The sequence below is a fragment of the Aotus nancymaae genome, unplaced genomic scaffold, assembly GCF_030222135.1.
Source record: "Aotus nancymaae isolate 86718 unplaced genomic scaffold, 86718_ANA_hifiasm-v0.15.2.pri h1tg000041l, whole genome shotgun sequence".
NCBI classification, from domain to species: domain Eukaryota; kingdom Metazoa; phylum Chordata; class Mammalia; order Primates; family Aotidae; genus Aotus; species Aotus nancymaae.
The window spans coordinates 43632865-43654554 of NW_026988455.1; the positions used below are offsets into that span (position 1 = coordinate 43632865).

Genomic DNA, 21690 nt, shown 5'->3' on the forward strand with positions numbered 1-21690 from the left:
TCTTGTCTCGAACCAACAAATAAATAAATAAACACAATTAACAATAACATTTATTGTGCGCTTAACAGGAACCAGGCCCTGTCCAAAAAAACTTTACATGGCTTAACTCATTTTATCTTTACTACAATCCTATGAAGTAGGAACTTTTATAAACCGCATTTTATAAACAAGGCACAGAGAGGTTAACTAACTTGCCCACTGGTCACACAGCTAGCAAGTGGGCAGAGAGATTTACACAAGGCATCCGTCTCCTGGCCCCACATGCCCAACTGCTGTAACCCATACTGGTGGCCAACAGCTTCAATTCGTGCATGCACCCACTTCCCAGCAAGACAGCAGCTCCCAAGTCCCTTCTGTTTAGAATTTGTGAAGCGGCGGATCACCAGGCTGCAGTCTCCCTGGGGTCAGGGGTCCTGGTTGCACTCCGTGCTTTGCACAAGGCAGGCTCTCCATTTCTGTTAAATGCACGAATAGGGCTAAGCTGGGAAGTTCTTCCTGAGGTCTATCCAACCACAGAAGAGCGCCTGCGGCCCGTGGCCACCAGAGGTCGCCGCAGCGCCCCCGCGCTGGAGGGCGGAGCGGGCCGCAGACCCGGAGCAGCATGTGGGCTCTCGGCCGCCGCGCAGCCGCCGGCTTCCTACTCCGGCCGCCGTCCCGCAGCCCGGCCCAGGCCCAGACTGTCACCCGGGCCCCGCGGCCGGGTGAGTTGGCCCAGCTCTGCGGCCGCCGCGGCCTGCACACCGGAATCGCAGAGGCCCGCGCGCCCCGCCACGCCGTGAGTATCCGCGCCGGCCACCGCCGCGGGCCGCACGCCGCACGCATGCGCAGGGAGGCGCCGCGCACGCCGGGGACGCTCCTAGGACGCTCACCCCGCGCCGGCTCCGGTGCCTGGGGCCATGGCGGCGAACGCGCTCCCTGCGGGCCCGGCGGCGGCGGCCTTGCAAGCCCGTTCTCTAGTTCTCCTGGTTCTGCTTTCTGATGGAGAGAGGGACGTTTTGTCCTGCTGTGCGACTGCGACGCACCGCACGGGCGAAGGCCTGGCAGGCTGGTGGAGGGGGCGGGTTCCGAGGGGTCGCGGCCGTCTCCATGCTTGTCACTTCTCTGCGAGAACTTGTTTCAGTAATATTGATATATGATATCTGCTAGTCTATACATACACAGGTGCATAATGTGTGTATCTACATATTATATAGGGGGTGTGTGTGTGTTTGCGCGCACGGACGCACACGCACGTATTTTCAAGCCCGGATTTTTTTTTTTAACGAAATACTTTGATGGAGCAAGATGAAACTTTCAGTGCCGCGGGGTAGTTAGAGCAGCAGGGTCCCTGGCTTTTGGAAAATGAGCCGACCTGGCTTCCAAATTCTGCCCCACTCGGCAAAGCTGTGTGACCTTGGGGGATCCCCTAACCTCTGAGGCGTGGCTTTGTTTTCTGTAGGGAGAAGATAAAGGTGACGCCCATGCTGCGGTCCTGGTGTGAGGATTATATGGGAATAACATATATGAAGTCTTCAGCACTTCAAATTAGTTCCCCTTTCTTCCCTTGGGGAAACAAATACTGACCTAGTAGGCCAGGACTTCAAAGGAGGACGCCCAAAGAATGGCTGGGGGAATGAGGAAGATTCCTCAAGAGGGGGACAAGGTATTTAATGAGGATCTCGAAGATGCCAAGGAATGGTTGGAGAGTGTTCCACGAGGAGGGAACGGTCTGAGCAAAGGCCAGGAAGGCGGAAAGGGATCCCTTCTGAGTGGCTGGTGCGCGCATGTATTGGGGGAGATGAAGGAGGCAGGCCGTGTCCAACCCATATTTGTGTTGGGCTCCGGAGTTTGTACTTTAGGCTTAAACTTCCTACTGACACGTGTTATTTGGCCCACATTGTGTTTGAAGAAACTTTGAGATTGGTTGCCAGTGCTTAAAAGTTGGGACTTAGAAATTGAATTTCCTGGCAGGGCGCGGTGGCTCACGCCCATAATCCCAGCATTTTGGGAGGTCTAGGCAGGTGGATCACCTGAAGTCAGGAGTTCAGGACTAGCCTGGCCAGCATGGTGAAATCCTGTCTCTACTAAAAATAAAAAAATAAAAAAAAGTTAGCCGGGCGTGGTGTCACACACCTGTAATCCTAGCTGCTCCGGAGGCTGAGACAGAATTGCTTGATCTCGGGAGGCGGAGGTTGCAGTGAGCTAAGATCGCTAACTGCAAGATCCAACCTGGCTGGCAAAGTGAGACTCTGACTCAAAAAACAAACAAACAAACAAACAAAAAACCATGTTAATAGCCAGGCGCGGTGGCTCATGCCTGTAATCCCAGAACTTTGGGAGGCCAAGGCAGGCATATCACCTGAGGTCGGGAGTTCCCGAGACTGGCCTGACCAACATGGAGAAACCCCCTCTCTCCTAAAAATACAAAGTAAGCCGGGTGTGGTGGCCGATGCCTGTAATCCCAGCTACTCGGGAGGCTGAGGCAGGAAAATCGCCTGAACCCGGGAGGCGGAGGTTGCAGTGAGCCGAGGTCGCACCACTGCACTCCAGCCTGGACGACAGAGTGGGACTCCATCTTAAAAAAAAGATAAAGAAAAAAAGTCTCCTAATAACTCTGTTATCACTTCAAATAATTAAAATTAAAGTTGAAAATCCAGGTCCTCAGTCCCACTAGCCACATTTCTAGCGCTCAGTAACCATGAGGGCTGTTGACCGCCACACAGGACAGCATATTTAGTGCCTGATCGTTGTTTCTCGGCTCTGGCTACTCAGCAGAACCCAAAATCCACAGAAATGGCTTTTAAGAGCACAGCTCCACAGCCCCCAGCCCCAGACTTACCCACCGGAGGCTGGGAAGGACTCTGATTCCATGAGGCGGCCCATGTTTTTTGATGGAGGGATGTGACAGGGGCTGCATCTTTAACGTTTGCCCTTAAATACTAGAGATAGCTTCGAGGAGGAGATAACTGGATGTGTCTTAGTCCATTTTCTGTTGCTCATAACAGAATGCCCGAAACTGGGCATTTATAAAGAAAAAATTTTTTTCTTATTGTTCTGGAGGCTGATGAGAAGTCCAAGGTCAAGGCGCCTTTCTTGCTAGTGGTGACCTTGCAGAGCATAGAGGCAGCACGGGGCATCACGTGGTAAGGGGCTGAGTGTGCTCCCTCAGATCTCTTTCCTTTTCTTATAAAGCCTAACTAGTTCCACTCCCATGATAACCCATTAATCTATGAATGGATTAATATTTGGATTAATTATTGGATTAATATTATTGGATAATCTATGAAAGGACTAATCAATTCGTGAGGGAAGAGCCTTCATTACCCACTCACCTCTTAAAGGCCCCGACTCTCAATACTGCCACATTGGGAATTATGTTTCAACATGAGTTTCAGAGGTGACAGGCATTCAAACCATAGCATGCGGCCTCATGTATAACTCAATAAGCTCCTGAGGCATCCAATTCTGTCCATTTTCCTAGAGGGACAAGACCGACACCTGCGACCCTATGACCTTTTGACTTTAGACCTAACAAGCAGGTTATACCCTCACTCACTTTCAAATCATTTTTATTGCCTTGCAGACAATTACACAAGTTTATACATTCAAAAAGATACATAAATATTTATACTGCTTAAAAACTAATAATAAATGCTATGGTCTGAATGTTTGTGTCGCCCCACCATTCATATGTTAAAACCTTGTCACCAAAGTGATATTAGGAGATGGGACCCTTGGGAGGTGATGAGGTTTGAGGGTGGAGCCCGTGTGATTGGGATTAGTGCCCTTGTAAAATAGCCCAGGGGAGCTTGTTCACCCTTACACAGTGATAAGGCATCATCTATGAACCTGGAAAATGGCCCTCGCCAGATGCCAGAGCTGTTGGTGCATTGATCTTGGATTTCCCACCCTCCAGGACTCTGAGAAACGCATTTCTACTGTTTATAAGCCACCCAGTGGCTGGTATTTTGTTATAGCATCCAAGCTAAGAAAATAACAAATACTTGTATCCATGATACCAGGTTAAGAGAGAGAATTTGTTTGTTCCTCAGGAGGCCCTTGTGCTCACCCCATCACTGCCCCATCCTCCCTGGAGGAATCTGCCAGCCTGAATTCTGTTAATCATACCCTCCTTTTCTTAGAGTTTGACCTTCTCTGTATCTCCCTCAAGCTATGTATTATTTATATACAAAGCATTCTGCTGTATCAATTCTGCTATGGCTAGTAAGGACTGGCCTGGGTGGCCAACAGGGAGGCCAGCTTTCCTTCCCAGGTGTCCCCTTGTTGCCCCAGGCCCTGTCAAACCACAGCAGTTGAAGAAGGAATCGGGACTATGCCTTATAGGGCGAGTTCACAAAATCGGTTCAATACTGATTTTGAACGTCATCGGCATTGATGTATGCAGTTGTCATTTGTTTGTTTTCACTGCTGGATAGCATCCATTTGGGTGAATATATCACACTCTATCCAGGCTCCTTTAGGTGACATTTGGTTGATTGTGGTGTTCTTTTGTTACGATGGTGCTGCTGTGAGTGTTCTTCTGCGTGGACAGAAGTTCCTTTCAGGTGAATTCCTCAGAATGGAAGTGCTGGGCAAAGGGCCAGCCAATAATCTACTCATTTGATGCCAAAAGTATCTGTACCAGTTCATCCTTCCCCTGCAAGGCATGAGTCCTGATTCACTCTTCAAGTGCTGTGGTTTGACAGGGCTGGGGATGACAAGGGGACACCTGGGAAGGAAAACTGGCCTCCCTGCTGGCCACCAAGGCCAGTCCTTACCAGGGGGTGGGCGATGATTGGGTCAGGTAGTTCCTGACCCAGAGGCCTGAGACTTTAGGCCCAGAAACTATCTAATATTTCCTCAAATGCATCCCATGAGCCAGCACTGTGTGAGCGAGCACACACATCTGAAGACTCAAGCTAGGCAAGCCTACCATGATAGTCCAAGGGCTTGTGGGTGACCTGGAGTTAGAGGGAGAGGTGGCTGCCGGGTGGCTTTAAAAAGAACACTCATCCTATGACCTTGACCTCTGAGCTCTGCCTCCCTCAAGCAGAACAGAATGGAGCCTCCCTTAGGCAGAAGCTGAAGTTTGCCTCTGACCTAGGTCCCCATGCTTTTGTTCAGAGCCTGAACAGCCTCAGGCTCTGTATTTGGGGTATTTCTGTTCTCTTGTTTTATGCTCACAGTTACGAGGTGTGTTGTGAGTACCATGATCCCTTCCTTCAGAGGAGGAAACTGAGATTCCAAAAGGCTTAGTGTAGTGTAAGGCTGGTTGCGTCGCCGGGAGCTCGGACACACTCCCTTCCCTCGCGGGAGCTCGGACACCCCCACCCCACCGCGGGAGCCCAGAAAAAAAAGCCCCGCCAGGACCTACCTGATACCATTTTGTCCCATCTGGGCCCCACTCCCCGCCATTTTGTACCATCTGGGCCCCACTCACCTTGAGCACAACCAATCAAACTCGTTCACTCCCTATAAAACCCCACGTCTGAGAGGAGTCTGCGTGACTTCTCCGGCCCCTCCTGTTGGACCGCAGAACCTCACCCGGGAGCCTGAATAAATTCCTTCACATCAGATCTTCTTGTGCTGGCCTCAGTTTCTTTCCTTTTAAACTCGGCGAGAACAGACCTTACACTTAGCAGTTGCCCAAGGAATGTTAAATTGGCAAAAGCAGGTAAGATAGAAAGCAAGGAGTATTTGGCAATGGTTCTTTTTTATGATTAAACACAGTCAAAGACTTCTGTTTCTGGCTGTGAATGAGTAACCTACATTGACCTACATTTGACCAAACCTCCCACCAATAACAACCATCAAATCTCTGTTAAATTAAAACACACACACAAAACAAACAAACAACAAAACAAAACAAACAGCCGTGTGAAGGTATCAGCTAAGACAACTAAGGTTCAAGCGTCCGGGACCCTGGAGAGAAGGGCACTTCTCCAAGGTGAACCCGACATTCTCAGACACTTTTCCTTGGATGTTTCGAGCACTGCTCTGATTCCCAGAGAAACAATTCCTTCCTCTGTGCACTGGGGCCAGACAGCTTGGGTTCGGTCCCAGCCCTGCCACTTGATATCTCTGTATCTGTGTAGGCAAGTGACCCTTTGGTGCCTCAGTTTCCTCATCTGTAAAACACAACTATAGTTGATCCTCATTCGTTAAGATTCTGTATTTGTCTTTGGGAGGCCGAGGCGGGTGGATCACAAGGTCAAGAGATCAAGACCATCCTGGTCAACACGGTGAAACCCTGTCTCTACTAATACAAAAAAAATTAGCTGGGCATGGTGGCGCGTGCCTGTAATCCCAGCCACTCAGGAGGCTGAGGCAGGAGAATTGCCTGAACCCAGGAGGTGGAGGTTGCGGTGAGCCGAGATCGCGCCATTGCACTCCAGCCTGGGTAACGAGCGAAACTCCGTCTCAAAAAAAAAAAAAAAAAAAAAAAAAAGATTCTGTATTTGTGAATTTGCGCACTTGCTAAAATTTGTTACCCCAAAATCAATACCCCTGGCCCTTTTGTGGTCGTTTCAAAGATGTGTGCAGAGCAGCAAAAAAATGTGAGCTCCTCCGGGTGCGTGTTCCCAGCCAAGGTCCAACAAAGTGCTGCCCTGCCTTCTGATATCAGCCGTCATAGTGCAAACAAGTGTCCTTTTCACAGTCTGGCTAGTGCCATGTTTTTCACATTTTTGTACTTTTTTTTTTTCTTTTGGTAGGTTAAAATTGTCTGCAAGTGCAATGCAAAGTTCAGCATGAAGAGACTGTGGTGTTCCTCACAGAGAAAATGCATGTGTTAGAGAAGCTTTGTTCAGGCATAGTTAAGGTGCTGTTGTCCTGAGATCAATTAATGTGTTGCTGTTGTTTGAGACAGGCTCTGTTGCCCAGGCTGCTGAAGTGCAATGGTGTAAGCATAGCTCACTTATGGCCCCTACTTCTCTGCCTCAAGCAATCCTCCCACCTCAGCCTCTTGAGTAGCTGGGACTACAGGTGCACCCCACCACACCCAGCTAATTTTTTTTATTTTATTTATTATTTTGTTTTATTTTATAGACAGAGTTTCACTTATTACTCAGGCTGGAGTGCAATGGTGCGATCTTGGCTCACTGCAGCCTCCACCTCCCAGGTTCAAGCAATTGTCCTGCCTCAGCCTCCTGAGTAGCTGGGATTACAGGCATGTGCCATAATGCCCGGCTAATTTTTGCATTTTAAGTAGAGATGGAGTTTTACTATGCTGTTCAGGCTAGAACTCCTAACATCAGGTGATCCACAGCCTCAGCCTCCCAAAGTGCTGGGATTACAGGCGTGAGCCACCATGCCCAGCCTCATGTTTTTGATGTTTTAAGTTGCAATGAAGTCTCTCTGTGTTGCCCAGGCTGATCTCAAACTCCTGAGCTCAAGTAATCCTCCCACCTTGGCCTCGCAAAGTGCTGAGATTACAGGGTCGAGCTACCATGCCCAGCCAAGATCAATGTTAATGGATCAACTATATATATATTACATAAGATGTCTTTAAACAGAAATAAGGTTATGTATTGATCGATTGGTAACAATGTGTGACCGGTGGCTTACAAGGACCTCGCCTTGCATTTCGCCTATAAATAATTTGCTCATTAAGTGTTTGTGGCAACTTTCTAGCACAAAACTATCGAGAATAAGGACTGTAATAAGAGTACATCCGTCACAGGATGTAATGAGGACAGTCCATTTATGTAAAGGCTGAGAGCAGTGTCAGGCAGATGGAGAACACTCTAGAATGTGCAATAGCTTAACGGTGGTTATCATGGCTGCAGTCTCACTTTTCCTTCAGAGCCATGTGTTTCTAAGGTCTGCGCTCTGCCCCCCACCTCCCCTTCCTCTGCCCCCCAGCCCGCTTCCTCCTCCACTCACTTCTCAGCCCTGTGCCTTCTGCCTTCTCTTTTCTGAGTTTGCCAAGGGTACTGCTGGCTCAAGAACAGTAACTAACAGTCTCTCGCCCCTTCCCTCCATGGCAACCAGTAACCTTTGGAGAATGTAAATCTTATCACCAACCTCTTAAAGCCCTTTGGTGCCTTCCCAGGATGACGTCCAGCTGGGGTCCTTGGCAAGGCCCGAGGCCGCCCCCGCCTCACTCCATCACCTCTGCTGTCACGTCCCCTGCATCTCGCCACTCCAGCTGCGCCACTCCAGCTGCGCCACTCGCTCTTGTCTGAGTATTTCCTTCATCTCCCCAGCTGGTCAACAGAGCTGGTGGTAATCAACTCAGACCCTGTCGCCTGTATGCCCAGCAGTTAGGGACTAAAAACAATTAACAGGTCACATTCTCTCCTGCAGATCATGCTAATAAGATCTGTCAGACAGCAGTCAGCAGTCAGAGCCAATCCTCTGGCCTTAAGCAGGCTTCTGCCTCTTGCTATTTCCTGTTGCTTCTCTTAGTGACCTTTTAAGAGCATTGTGGATGCCTCCCAGCCTCCTGCTAACCACCCTGTAACCTGAACACCCTCCTGCTATCCACCCTGTAACCTGAACAGCCTGCAACAGCCCCCCAGTAGAACTCCCTGATGTGATGGAAGTGCTGTGTTTGCGCCACTAGCCACCTGTGGCCACAGGGTTCTTAAAACTGCTGGTGCAGTTGAGGAACTGACCTGGTTTTGTTTTATCTCCAACAAATTTAAATGTAAATAGCTACATGTGGCTTGTTGGCTAGCCTGTTGGACGACACGGGCTTAGAGAGACACAGGGAGAACTCACTGTCATGCACTAAAACAAGGTCAAAAAAATCCTAAGAAATATTCCTGAAAAACTTTAGCATAGGGCTGGGTGCAGTGGCTCACGCCTGTAATCCCAGCAGTTTGGGAAGCTGAGAGGGCAGATCACTTGCGGCCAAGAGATCGAGACCACCCTGGCCAAAATGGTAAAACCCCGTCTCTACTAAAAATACAAAAATCAGCCAGGTGTGGTGGCGGGCACCTGTAGTTCCAGCTATACCGGAGGCTGACGCACAAGAATCACTTGAACCCAGGAGGCAGGGGTTTGCAGTGAGCTGAGATCGTGCCACTGCACTCCAGCTTGGGTCACAGAGCAAGACTTTGTCTCAGAAACAAAAAACAAAAACTAACCAAAAAAAAACTTCAGCATGATTACGTAACCGAAATGCAGGTTAGTTGCTCGCCAGATGCAGAGTCCAATTAACAAGAGGAACAAGGCCTGGTACCCAAAAAAAGTGAATTTATTCTGAAACCAGCTTGGGTAAAGGATACAAAGTGTCCTCCCTTTCTTTAAAAGTGTTGCTTCCCCTTTGGAACAGAAAGTGGACACTTTTTTATAAGATAGGAGGGGAAGGGTGCAAGGGCAAGTGAGGGGCTTCCCTCTGCTAGCTCCATGCCTACTCTACAGGACGGTTGACTTGGCACCTTCCTGGGTAGAAATAAGCTGTAGCAGCGGCCAAGTGGGCATGCTTTCAATATGCTCTGAGGCATCCCTGAGGGTGGAAGTTCCAAGGTGGGTTTGCTTTGGTCTGCAAATCTACTGTCAACTGGAGGAGAGATCTCTCTGGAAGAGCACACAGTTAGAAAAGCTTGCCCTGCAGGGAATGTCTGTTGAGGGGGAGGTGAAAGGTTATATTTGCATTGCTGAAGGGCTAAGAAGGAAACTGGGAACTAGGGGAGAGGAGAAGAGAAGAGAGGATAAATTTTTTTAAGAAAAGTAACACATTCCCTTTTTCCTAGAAAAAATGGGGCACTCTTGTATGTAGAAGTAGCAACATATAAATTATGCGTTAATGGATTGTAATTCACTGAAAAATAGTAACGTACTTCTTAACTTTGACTTTCAGAGTTTGAATCTTCGTGGCCTCAACCAGATTCAGAATGTCAAAAAGCAGAATGTCTATTTGATGAATTTGAGGAAAACGGGAACTTTGGGTCACCCAGGGTAAGATAAAACACCTTCCACGTCAGAGATGTCTTCCTCCCTCCTTCTCTTACTTTCCCATAAGAACCTGTTTTCTTCTGACCGCAACAATCATAGGCGTCTTTCTATATGACTGAGTATCAACCACATTATTTTTTATGAAATAGTATCAGGTTGTATGGATGTGATGTAATCCATCTAACCCAGCCCCTCTTGTTTATGAAATAGTATCGGGTTGTATGGATGTGATGTAATCCATTTAACCCAGCCCCTCTTGTTTATGAAATAGTATCGGGTTGTATGGATGTGATGTAATCCATTTAACCCAGCCCCTCTTGTTTATGAAATAGTATCGGGTTGTATGGATGTGATGTAATCCATTTAACCCAGCCCCTCTTGTTTATGAAATAGTATCGGGTTGTATGGATGTGATGTAATCCATCTAACCCAGCCCTTCTTGTTTATAAAATAGTATCGGGTAGTATGGCTGTGATGTAATCCATTTCACCCAGCCCCTCTTGTTTATGAAATAGTATCGGGTTCTATGGATGTGATGTAATCCATTTAACCCAGCCCCTCTTGTTTATGAAATAGTATCAGGTTGTATGGATGTGATGTAACTCATCTAACCCAGCCCCTCTTGTTTATGAAATAGTATCAGGTTGTGATGTAATCCATTTAACCCAGCCCCTCTTGTTTATGAAATAGTATTAGGTTGTATGGATGTGATGTAATCCATTTAACCCAGCCCCTCTTGTTTATGAATAGTATCGGGTTGTATGGATGTGATGTAATCCATTTAACCCAGCCCCTCTTGTTTATGAAATAGTATCAGGTTGTATGGATGTGATGTCATCCATTTTACCCAGCCCCTCTTGTTTATGAAATAGTATCAGGTTGTGATGTAATCCATTTAACCCAGCCCCTCTTGTTTATGAAATAGTATTAGGTTGTATGGATGTGATGTAATCCATTTAACCCAGCCCCTCTTGTTTATGAATAGTATCGGGTTGTATGACTGTGATGTAATCCATTTAACCCAGCCCCTCTTGTTTATGAAATAGTATCGGGTTGTATGGATGTGATGTAATCCATCTAACCCAGCCCCTCTTGTTTATGAAATAGTATCAGGTTGTATGGATGTGATGTCATCCATTTCACCCAGCCCCTCTTGTTTATGAAATAGTATCAGGTTGTGATGTAATCCATTTAACCCAGCCCCTCTTGTTTATGAAATAGTATTAGGTTGTATGGATGTGATGTAATCCATTTAACCCAGCCCCTCTTGTTTATGAAATAGTATCAGGTTGTATGGATGTGATGTCATCCATTTAACCCAGCCCCTCTTGTTTATGAAATAGTATCAGGTTGTGATGTAATCCATTTAACCCAGCCCCTCTTGTTTATGAAATAGTATCAGGTTGTGATGTCATCCATTTAACCCAGCCCCTCTTGTTTATGAAATAGTATCAGGTTGTATGGATGTGATGTAACTCATCTAACCCAGCCCCTCTTGTTTATGAAATAGTATTAGGTTGTATGGATGTGATGTAATCCATTTAACCCAGCCCCTCTTGTTTATGAAATAGTATTGGGTTGTATGGATGTGATGTAATCCATTTAACCCAGCCCCTCTTGTTTATGAAATAGTATCGGGTTGTATGGATGTGATGTAATCCATCTAACCCAGCCCCTCTTGTTTATGAAATAGTATCAGGTTGTATGGATGTGATGTCATCCATTTCACCCAGCCCCTCTTGTTTATGAAATAGTATCAGGTTGTGATGTAATCCATCTAACCCAGCCCTTCTTGTTTATAAAATAGTATTGGGTAGTATGGCTGTGATGTAATCCATTTCACCCAGCCCCTCTTGTTTATGAAATAGTATCGGGTTCTATGGATGTGATGTAATCCATTTAACCCAGCCCCTCTTGTTTATGAAATAGTATCACGTTTTATGGATGTGATGTAACTCATCTAACCCAGCCCCTCTTGTTTATGAAATAGTATCAGGTTGTATGAATGTGATGTAACCCATTTAACCCAGCCCCTCTTGTTTATGAATAGTATCAGGTTGTATGGATGTGATGTAACCCATTTAACCCAGCCCCTCTTGTTGGACGTTCAGGTTGCTTCCAGAGTTTTGATACTATTTTATTCAATATCCTAATAGTTAGGGCAGGCCATTCTTCTATAACAATAGACCCAAAAATATAATGGCCCAAACCAATGTTTGTGTCCTCCTCTCTGGCCAGTCCAGGGTTGGCATCCCTCGTGAAATGAATTAGTTGCCAGGTGCGGTGGCACGTGCCTGTAGTCCCAGTTACTCAGGAGGCTGAGGTGGGAGGATCGCTTGAGCCCGGGAGTTCTGGGCTGTAGTGCGCTATTCCGATCAGGTGTCTGCACTAAATTTGGGATCAATATGGTGACCTCCCGGAAGCGGGGGACCACCAGGTTGCCTAAGGAGGGGTGAACCGGCCCAGTTCAGAAAACGGAGCAGGTCAAAACTCCCGTGCTGATCAGTAGTGGGATCGCGCCTGTCAATAGTCACTGCACTCCAACCTGGGCAACATAGCGAGACCCCATCTCTAAAAAAATTTTTTTTTAATTAAAAAAAAAAAAAGAATTAGGAACTACACTCCTTCCAGCTTCCAGTTCAGTCCTTATCTGTCAATGCGTTACTGCCCTCTACGTTGTTGAGTCTCAGTCACCTTGTCCAAGTTCCATTTTCCAGAAAGGGCTAGAAGCACAGAAGGGCTGGAGTGCCATTTGTTCCTCACTCACATTCTGGTGAGAACTTAGTCGCGTGGTCTTAGCTAACCATAAGGGAGGCTGGGAAATATAGTCTAGCGAGTGTCCTGGAAGAAGCCAGCAATGATTCCCCATGGAAAGTTGTCAGGCAGGGCTGCAGTCTACCCCCTGCCAACCAGTATCTGCATGGACCATCCTTCCACACTCAGATGCATTTACCCCCAGCCCCAAGAAAGCCAACCGAGAGCCATGTGGTCACCGCAGTTACCTCTGAGTCCAAGATTTCGAGGTGACAGGCAGTCTTCTCTTTCTCAGCTTTAGGAATGACGTCTTCTGACCTACACTCAGAGGATAGAGAGGAGCAGGATAACTGCAACTGTAACTCCATTCAGAAAAGACGCACAGCCCTGGCCCCCACCCCCAGCCCACCCCACCCCGCAGCGGGGGAGCCCTGCTGAGCAGCTCCTCCACAAATCCCTGCTTCAGCCTCCTTGGGGGCTCCTGCTTGTCTGTTACTTTCCTTGGCCACAGGGGAGGCGGGCAGTGGGAAGTGTGCCCTCCTTGGGGGCGAGCAGCCTTCACTGTCTACTTCATGCTGATAACAGTTTGGGGTTCCACAGCCTGTTTTAAGACTCCAATAGGCTATTTTGGGCCAGACTCATTTTTCTTCTTCTTTCTTTCTATTTTTTTTTTTTTTGATGATATCTCACTCTGTCACCCAGGCTGGAGTGCAGTGGTGCCATCTCAGCTCGCTGCAGCCTCTGCCTCCTGGGTTCAAGCAATTCTCCTGCCTCAGCCTCCTGAGTAGCTGGAACTATAGGCGTACACTGCCACACCCAGCTAATTTTCGTATTTTTAGTAGGGATGGGATTTCACCGTGTTGGCTAGGCTGGTCTCAAACTCCTGACCTTAGGTGATCCACCTACCTAGGACTCCCAAAGTGCTGGGATTAAAGGCATGAGCCACCACGCCCAGCACAGACTCATTTTTCTTTGAGAGTAGAGTTTTCCCTCAGGCAGTCCTATGTGCCAGGAACCACATCCAAATTTCCCCCCTGGATGGGAGCCTCAGGCTGCCTTATCTCCGTGCATGCTCCCATGCCCAGCTCTGTCAGCCTAAGGGCAGGCACCTTGAGGTTATGTTAAACTATAAGATTGGGGACCAGCAATACCCTCAATCTGGTTTTTGCAGCAGGATTAGGTCCCTTGTTTTGGCTCAATAGGAAGCCTTTGCTGTTCAAAGCCTTAGTTTCTCTGACTGGGCATAGTGGCTCATGCCTGTAGTCCCTGCACATTGGGAGGCTCGGGCGAGCGGATCACCTGAGGCCAGGAGTTCAAGACCAGCCTGACCAACATGGTGAAACCCTGTCTCTACTAAAAATACAAAAAATTAGCCAGGAGTGGTGGTGGGCACCTGTAATCCAGCTACTCAGGAGGCTGAGGCAGGAGAATTGCTTGAACCTGGGAGGCGGAGGCTGCAGTAAGCTGAGATCATACCATTGCACTCCAGCCTGGACAACAAGAGTAAAACTTCATCTCAAAAAAAAAAAAAGCCTTGGATTTTCCCTTTGACTTTCCGTGTTTGTGCAGCGTTTTATCTCCAATGCTCCATTTCATTCCATCCACTTGCAGATGTGCCAGTTCCCTCCTGGCTTCCTCTTTTCTTGTTGCATCTGCTAAAAGCAATAAGCCACCCATATTCAGGAGCCTTCTAACTGTCCCCAGAGCTGTGTGCTCAGTAGGCATACTGCTGGCCCTCCAGCTTATCTGAGACTCAGATTTCCAGAGGGCTTTGCGTGGCTCACAAGGTCTGAAGAGCCTCTGAGCCTCCCAGCCTACTGTGTCTGTTCATCGACCGTGCCACAGTCTCAAAGGGGCACTGCATGCTGCATGTTTGAGGTTTTTGCTTTGGTGGCACCCATTTCCAGCCCCAGCTCCCAGCATTCCTCCCCCAGCAGACTCTCTGCTGCTTTCCCCTTACTCCTTCCGGCAGTCCTGGGAGGCTGGCTAGGGCCTTTGCTCCCTCCGGCCTCTGGGAAGCACACCCTTGACCTGCCATGTGGAGGGAGATAGCCTGCTTCTGCCAGGGCCCAGCTGTCTGCTGGCAGGTAACATTCCAACCTCTTCACTTTGGACTTTATAACTGTCAGGTATAAAGCTAGTTGTGTTTTTATGTTTCTCAGATTCTTCAAGACACATATCAACCAACCTCTCCTACCCATTCTGTCCAGCTCACTCACAGAACACACCGTATCAGGCCACCCACTCTTTTTAAAGGACAGCCCCTCACCAATCCAATCAGCTAGCCTTCCCCGCACTGTGTCCTTGAAGTGGGTAATGGACTGGGTGGGGAAGGGGCTCATATATGGCAAATCTGTGTGTCTTACAGTAATTGTCCAGCAGCTCCTGGTGTTTTACGTTAGGACCCTTGGAAACTTTCAGTTAGTAGAGTTGTCCGATATGTATCTTATAAGCTACAGATATTAATATATCCTCACATGGGCACAAAAGCTCTTACGATAATATTTATTATAATAATATTTTTATTGTTATAATTTACATGCCATAAAACTCACCATTTTAAAATGTATAATACAAGGGTTTTTAGTGTATTCACGAGGCTGTGCAGGTATCGCCACTAATTCCAGGACATTTTCATTACTCCAGAAGGAAACCCTGTTTGTATTCACAATCGCTCCCCATTCCGCCTTTCCCTAGAACCCAGCAATCACTAATCTACTTTCTGTCTCTGTGGATTTAAAGTAATTTTAAATTTGCAAAATAGTATCTATAAGCAAATGTATCCAGTCACAAGCATACAGCTTGATGAATTTGCAAAAACTGAACGTTCCCATGAACATACTCATGTAAGCTCAAGTAATAGAACGTTACCGGCCCCTGCGAGCAAGCTGCCTGCTCACTTCCAGTCATCAGCCCTTCCCTCTCTTCCTTCTAGTCATTAACCCCTCAGAGTAACTACTATTCTGATTGCCAATAGCATAGATTAGTTCTGCCTGTTTTTTTACTTTATAGAAACTCTCATTAAGTGTAGACATGTTTGTGTATAGTTTCATTCTATCACAATGATGTTCGTGAGATTCATCCATACTGTTCCTATAGACAATTCTATTTTGCAGTGTAGTATTCCATTATATGAGTATACCACAATTTATTTTTCTACAGTATTGCAAAGGAATACTTGGGCAGTTTCCAGTTTGGTGCTGTAGTTATGATACAGATATTTTAGTATAGTACATGTCTTTTGGTGAACCTGGGTACACATTTCTGTTGGGTGTACCTCCTAAGAGTGGAATTGATGGGTCATAGCTTGTAAATGCATTCAGCTTTAGTAGATACTGTCCAACAGTTTTCCAAGTGATCGTCCAATGTACTTGCCTATCAGCAGTATCTGAAAAGTCTAGTTGTTTCTTTGCTTGGCCAGCTCTTTTTTATTTTATTTTATTTTACTTTAAGGACAGGGTTTCACTTTGTCACCCAGTACGGAATGCAGTGGCGTGATCACAGCTCACTGCAGCCTTGACATCGCTGGCTCAACTGATTCCTCCCACCTCAGGCTTCTGAGGTGCTAGAACTACAGGCATGTGCCACGCCCAGCTAATTTTCCAGTTGTTTGTAGAGACAGGGTCTCACTCTGTTGTCCAGGCTGGTCTCAAACTCCTGGGTTCAAGTGATCCTTCTGCCTTGGCCTCCCAAAGTGCTGGGATTACAGGCGTGAGCCACTGTACCCAGCCCATGGCCACCTCTTGATACAATCTGTCTCTTTCTTTTCTTTTTTTTTTTTTAATGTGAGAAGTGGTAAATAGTATTTATTTGATATTACACATAAACCACACTAAAATGTCTTTCAATAAGTAAAATTAACCATTTAGATACAGAAAATTCTAATTGGATTGGCACAGTTAAGGCCAAAACTATAAAGTAGACATTGCTACCTTACCTTCAGCCCTTGCCTTTAAGACACAAATAAACACAAATACATGTGAATCTTGCCTGGTTCTGAAATAGTGAAGGAATTTCCCCCAATATTTAAATATATTTACATAACCAGTTATACAAATCTAAATATAAAAACAATCTCCAATAGGTTTTAAGATGGCATTCACCGTCTTTGTGAAAAGTTGAACATTACTAATGAAATCTGATCATATCTTTAGCAGAAGTAAACAGTGATAGCATTAACTGAATCAAATTACTTTTTTTTTTTTTTTTGAGATGGAGTCTAGCTCTGTCACCCAGGCTGAGTCCAGTGCCTCCTGAGTAGCTGGGATTACACACCACCATGCCTGGCTAATTTTTGTATTTTTAGTAGAGGCAGGGTTTCATCATGTTGGTCAGGCTGCTCTCGAACTCTTGACCTTATGATCCGCCTGCCTCAGCCTCCCAAAGTGCTGGGATTACAGGCATGAGCCACTGCGCCCAGGTACTTTTTCTTTGATTCGGAGTCTCACTCTGTCGCCCAGGCTGGAGTGCAGTAGCACAATCTCGGCTCACTGCAACCTCCGCCTCCGGGATTTCAGCCATTTTACTGTCTCAGCCTCCTGAGTAGCTGGGACTACAGGCGTGTGCCACCATGCCCAGCTAATTTGTGTATTTTTAGTAGAGACAAGGTTTCACCTTATTGGTCAGCCTGGTCTCAAACTCCTGACCTCAGGTCATCTGCCCACCTTGGCCTCCCAAAGTGCTGAGATTACAGGTATGAGCCATCACACTCAGCCAGCGTTCTTTATATATTCTGGATGAATCATTTTTCAGATGTATGTAATGCAGATATTTTCTCCCACTTTGTGATTTGCCCAACAAAATTTGGGCAAAAGCAAAATTTTAATAACAAAAGCAATGGAAGCATCCCTTGTGTCCAGCTGAAGAGGACTGGATAAATAACATAAAATTAAATATTATAAAAATCCATAGGTGCTAATATAGAACAATTTCTAAGACATAATTAAGTGAAAAATGCAAAATGTTTCATTTGTGGCTTAAAAAGAATATGAAGATAGAAGGATACAGAAAAGACCTTTTTTTGAGACAGGCTGGCTCTGTGATCCAGGCTGGAGTGCAGTGGCGTGATCTCAGCTCACTGCGACCTCCGCCTCCCAGGTTCAAGCAATTCCTGTGCCTCAGCCTCACGAGGAGCTGGGACTGCAAGGTCGCACCACTATGCCCAGCTAATTTTTGTATTTTTTACATTGTACTTTAAGTTCTGTGTTACATGTGCAGAGCGTGCAGGTTTGTTACATAGGTATGCATGTACCTTGGTGGTTTGCTGCACCTACCATCCCATCATCTAGGTTTTAAGCCCCGCACACATTAGATATTTGTCCTAATGCTCTCCCTTCTCTTACCCCTTGCCCCTGACAGGCCCCTGGTATGTGATGTTCCCCTCCCTGTGTCCGTGTGTTCTCATTGTTCAACTCCCACTTATGAGTGAGAACATGCGGTGTTTCATTTTCTGTTCCTGTATTAGTTTGCTGAGAATGATAGTTTCCAGCTTCAGCCATGCCCCTGCAAAGGACATGATAATTTTTGAATTTTTAATAGAGATGGGGTTTCGCCACATTGGCCATGCTAGTTTCAAACTCCTGACATCGGGTGATCTGCCTACCTCAGCCCCCCAAAGTGCTGGGATTACAGGCGTGAGCCACCTTCCCGCCTGGCCCAGAAAAGACTATTAATTGTAGTTGCATCTGGGAATGGGGGCTGCCTGCTTCTTTCTGTAATCCCTTCTGTGCTGTTTAAGTTTTTACTTTGGGCTGGGCAAGGTGCCTCACGCCTGTAATCCTAACACTTCAAGAGGCGCATGGATCACTTGACATCAGGAGTTTGAGACCAACCTGGCCAACATGGTGAAACCCCATCTCTACTAAAAAAAAAAAAAATACAAAAATTAGCCAGGCATGGTGGCTACATACCTGTAATCCCAGCTACTTGGGAGGCTGAGGCAGGAGAATCATTTGAACCCGGGAGGCAGAGGTTGCAGTGAGCTGAGATCATGCCACTGCACTCTAGCCTGAGTGAGAGAGTGAGACTCCATCTTAAAAAAAAAAAAAATTTTACTTTTTGCAAGTTGTTTTCATCAATTTAATAAATTTAAATAAAAAACAAAAGTATAAATTTGGTATTAACAAAATGGAAGCGTTTGGTAATCATATGCTTTGGGTTTTGTGCTTCCCCCACAGCTCTCTAGATGAGACCACCTATGAAAGACTAGCAGAGGAAACGCTGGACTCCCTAGCAGAGTTTTTTGAAGACCTCGCAGACAAGCCATACACATTTGAAGACTATGATGTTTCCTTTGGGGTACCTCTCGACTTCTTTTAATTTTTCTATTTCTCCCCTAGAATTTTAGTTCACTCAAATGAAGAATTTCCCTCTAGCAGAGCTAAGCATCAAGTAGCATGGAGTTGTGGGTAGGATTAAAAGACTAGGATTTGGCTGGTTGCAGTGGCTCACGCCTGTAATCCCAGCACTTTGGGAGGCCAAGGTGGGCGGATCACCTGAGGTCGGGAGTTCGAGACCAGCCTGACCAACACGAAGAAACCCCATCTCTACTAAAAATACAAAATTAGCCAGGCATGGTGGTACATGCCTGTAATCCCAGCTACTCAGGAGGCTGAGGCAGGAGAATCGCTTGAACCTGGGAGTTGGAGGTTGCAGTGAGCTGAGGTCACGTCATTGCACTCCAGACTGGGCAACAAAAGCGAAACTCCATCTCAAAAAAAAAAAAAAAAATACTAGGGTTCAAGCTGCAGCATACCTCTACCTGGCTTGTGGTGATGCTGGGCAAGTCACTCAGCCTCTCTTAGCCTCATTTTCCAGCTTCACTGAATACCATGAAGACATATCAGAGAGGGGCCTGAATGTGTGTTTGTCGAGCAGGCATGCATAGGGAACACCAAACTAGACCCATAGTTCTTCAGCAGGGGCAAGATAACTGCCCAAAAGTTATTCGGATTACAAGGGCTTGAGCCCTGCTTCTGTGAGACAGTGATGGGGTAGGTCGGGGTACATTTCTGGGAAGCATATTTTTGAAAAGCTCACCTGGGATTCTAATATGTATCCCTAGGTCTCATTCCTAGAGATTTTGATTACTTGGTCTGGGGTTTGGCATGGTCTGAGCAGGGCATGGATTTTTAAGCTCCGCAGATGATTCTAATGTGCAGCTAGTATGAGAACTTCTTTTATTTTTAGGGAGTCTCACTCTGTTACCCAGGCTGGAGTGCAGTGGTATGATCTCAACTCACTGCAACCACCACTTCCTGGGTTCAAATAATTCTCCTGCCTCAGCCTCCCAAGTAGCTGAGATTACGGGCACCTGCTAATTTTTGCATTTTAGTGGAGACAGGGTTTCACCATGTTGGTTAGTCTGGTCTTGAACTCCTGACTGCAGATGATCCGCCCTCCCTCAGCCTCCCAAAGTGCTTACAGGCATGAGCTGTCATGTCCAGCCTGGTGTGAGAACTTTTAAGTTGGATGAAACATTAGCCCCAGATCCTGGAAGCCAGGGAAGTGCTGGTCTTTATCGACTGGCCACCAGGTGGCAGATTTGAGCAAGGGTCTGCCTTTTGGTTTAGAATTATTGCTTAGGCCTTAGAGTAATTCCTTTTTGCCAGTGGGAGAAAATCACTCAAAGATGGTTTTGTTTGTTTGTTTGTTTGTTTGTTTGTTTGTTTTGAGACAGAGTCTCTCACTGTCATTCAGGCTGGAGTGCAATGGCATGATCTCGGCTCACTGCATCCTCCGCCTCTCGGGTTCCAAGCAATTCTCCTGCCTCATCCTCCCAAGTAGCTGGGATTACAGGCACTTACCCCCACACCCAGCTAATTTTTGTATTTTTAGTAGAAACAGTGCTTCACCATGTTGGCCAGGCTGGTCTGAAACTCCTGAACTCAAGCAGTCATCCTACCTAAGCCTCACAAAGAGCTTGGATCACAGGCATGAGCCACTACGCCTGGCCCCTTGAAGATGTTAATCCTCTTGATGGCAATTAACTAATACCAGGAAATGTCTAGGCAGGGCTTTAAAAGTGATTGCACAGACAGCCCTAGAGGGCCAGGAACCCTTACAAAGTAACCTGCCAACTTGAGCATCCACAGGCTTAGAGGTGGGAGAGTTAAGGGCCTCCTCTCCCCTAGCCTCTACTAGAGCCTGTAGTAACTGCAGGGAAACCAAGTCTCAGGCTAAACTCTGCCCACACATGCTATGAAATGAATGACATTAACCTCCACCCTTCAGGTTTATATGAGGATCAGTTAAAATGACATAGGTAAAAGTACATCCTAGCAAGTTGGTATCTACTTTAGAAATGTAGGAGGTCATATGTGTGTGAAGTCTCCTGACTCAGCATGCCATCTTATATGTGTCTGTTTCTACAAGTGAGCTGCTGACACAGTAATCACTATTTTTTCTCCTGCTAGATAGGGCTGATCTGAACTAGGAGGAGTCACTAAGACTCACCAGCTGTGGCCACTGCCTGTGCTGATTGGCTAGTGCCTGTGTCTCAGCAGCTGCTACGTACTTTGACAATCCCCCTGCACTTAAGGCCATGCACACTCCCAAAATAGACTCAGATTGTCTACGGAATAATAATAATGATGAAGAGAAAGCCCTCTTTATCTGGTCTATTTTTAGTCAGTTCCAAAAGCATTAAGAATTTCTGCTGAACTAATGCAGCTAGTTTCTCTCCTGTTACCACTTTCCTTCCAAAATAGTTCTAAGATCTGTGGGGGAAAAAAATCTAATTATAGTGAGCAGACTGGTGGGAGGAAGTTGAGCATTGGGGTTTTCTGCCCTGTGTACTTGCCCTTAACTTGGGCAAATGGCATTACAGTGTGTGATCATCCGCCATCATCCACTCATTCACCATTTGACCAGTTGGTCATTCATCCACAAATGTCCTTTTTGCAGGAGGAATGGAGGTGCTAGACCTGCAGATGCTAGCATAAAAAGACAAATCTCCTGCCACCAAGGTGCTTAAAGTAGTGGAGGTCAGGGAACAAGCAAGCAGACAGGCAGCTCTGAATGCAGAGGCAGGAAGCACCACGAGGCAGTGGGACC

General features: G+C 46.6%; 1 protein-coding gene across 8 annotated transcripts in view; it reads left to right on the forward strand.

Moving 5' to 3' along the window:
* The first annotated feature begins 601 nt into the window (after positions 1-601).
* FXN (frataxin) overlaps positions 602-21690 on the forward strand; it is a 75728-nt gene continuing 54639 nt past the window's right edge. For 6 of the 8 annotated variants that reach the window (XR_010337058.1, XR_010337059.1, XR_010337060.1 and 3 more), the window contains exons 1-3: positions 602-775; positions 9788-9885; positions 18813-18933. Coding sequence is in view for 5 of the 8 variants with exons in the window: in XM_064361677.1 (XP_064217747.1) it covers positions 602-775; positions 9788-9885; positions 18813-18933 (393 nt within the window). In the remaining 3 variants the exon portion in view is untranslated. The other 2 variants (XM_064361678.1, XM_064361680.1) reach the window with 2 other exon arrangements.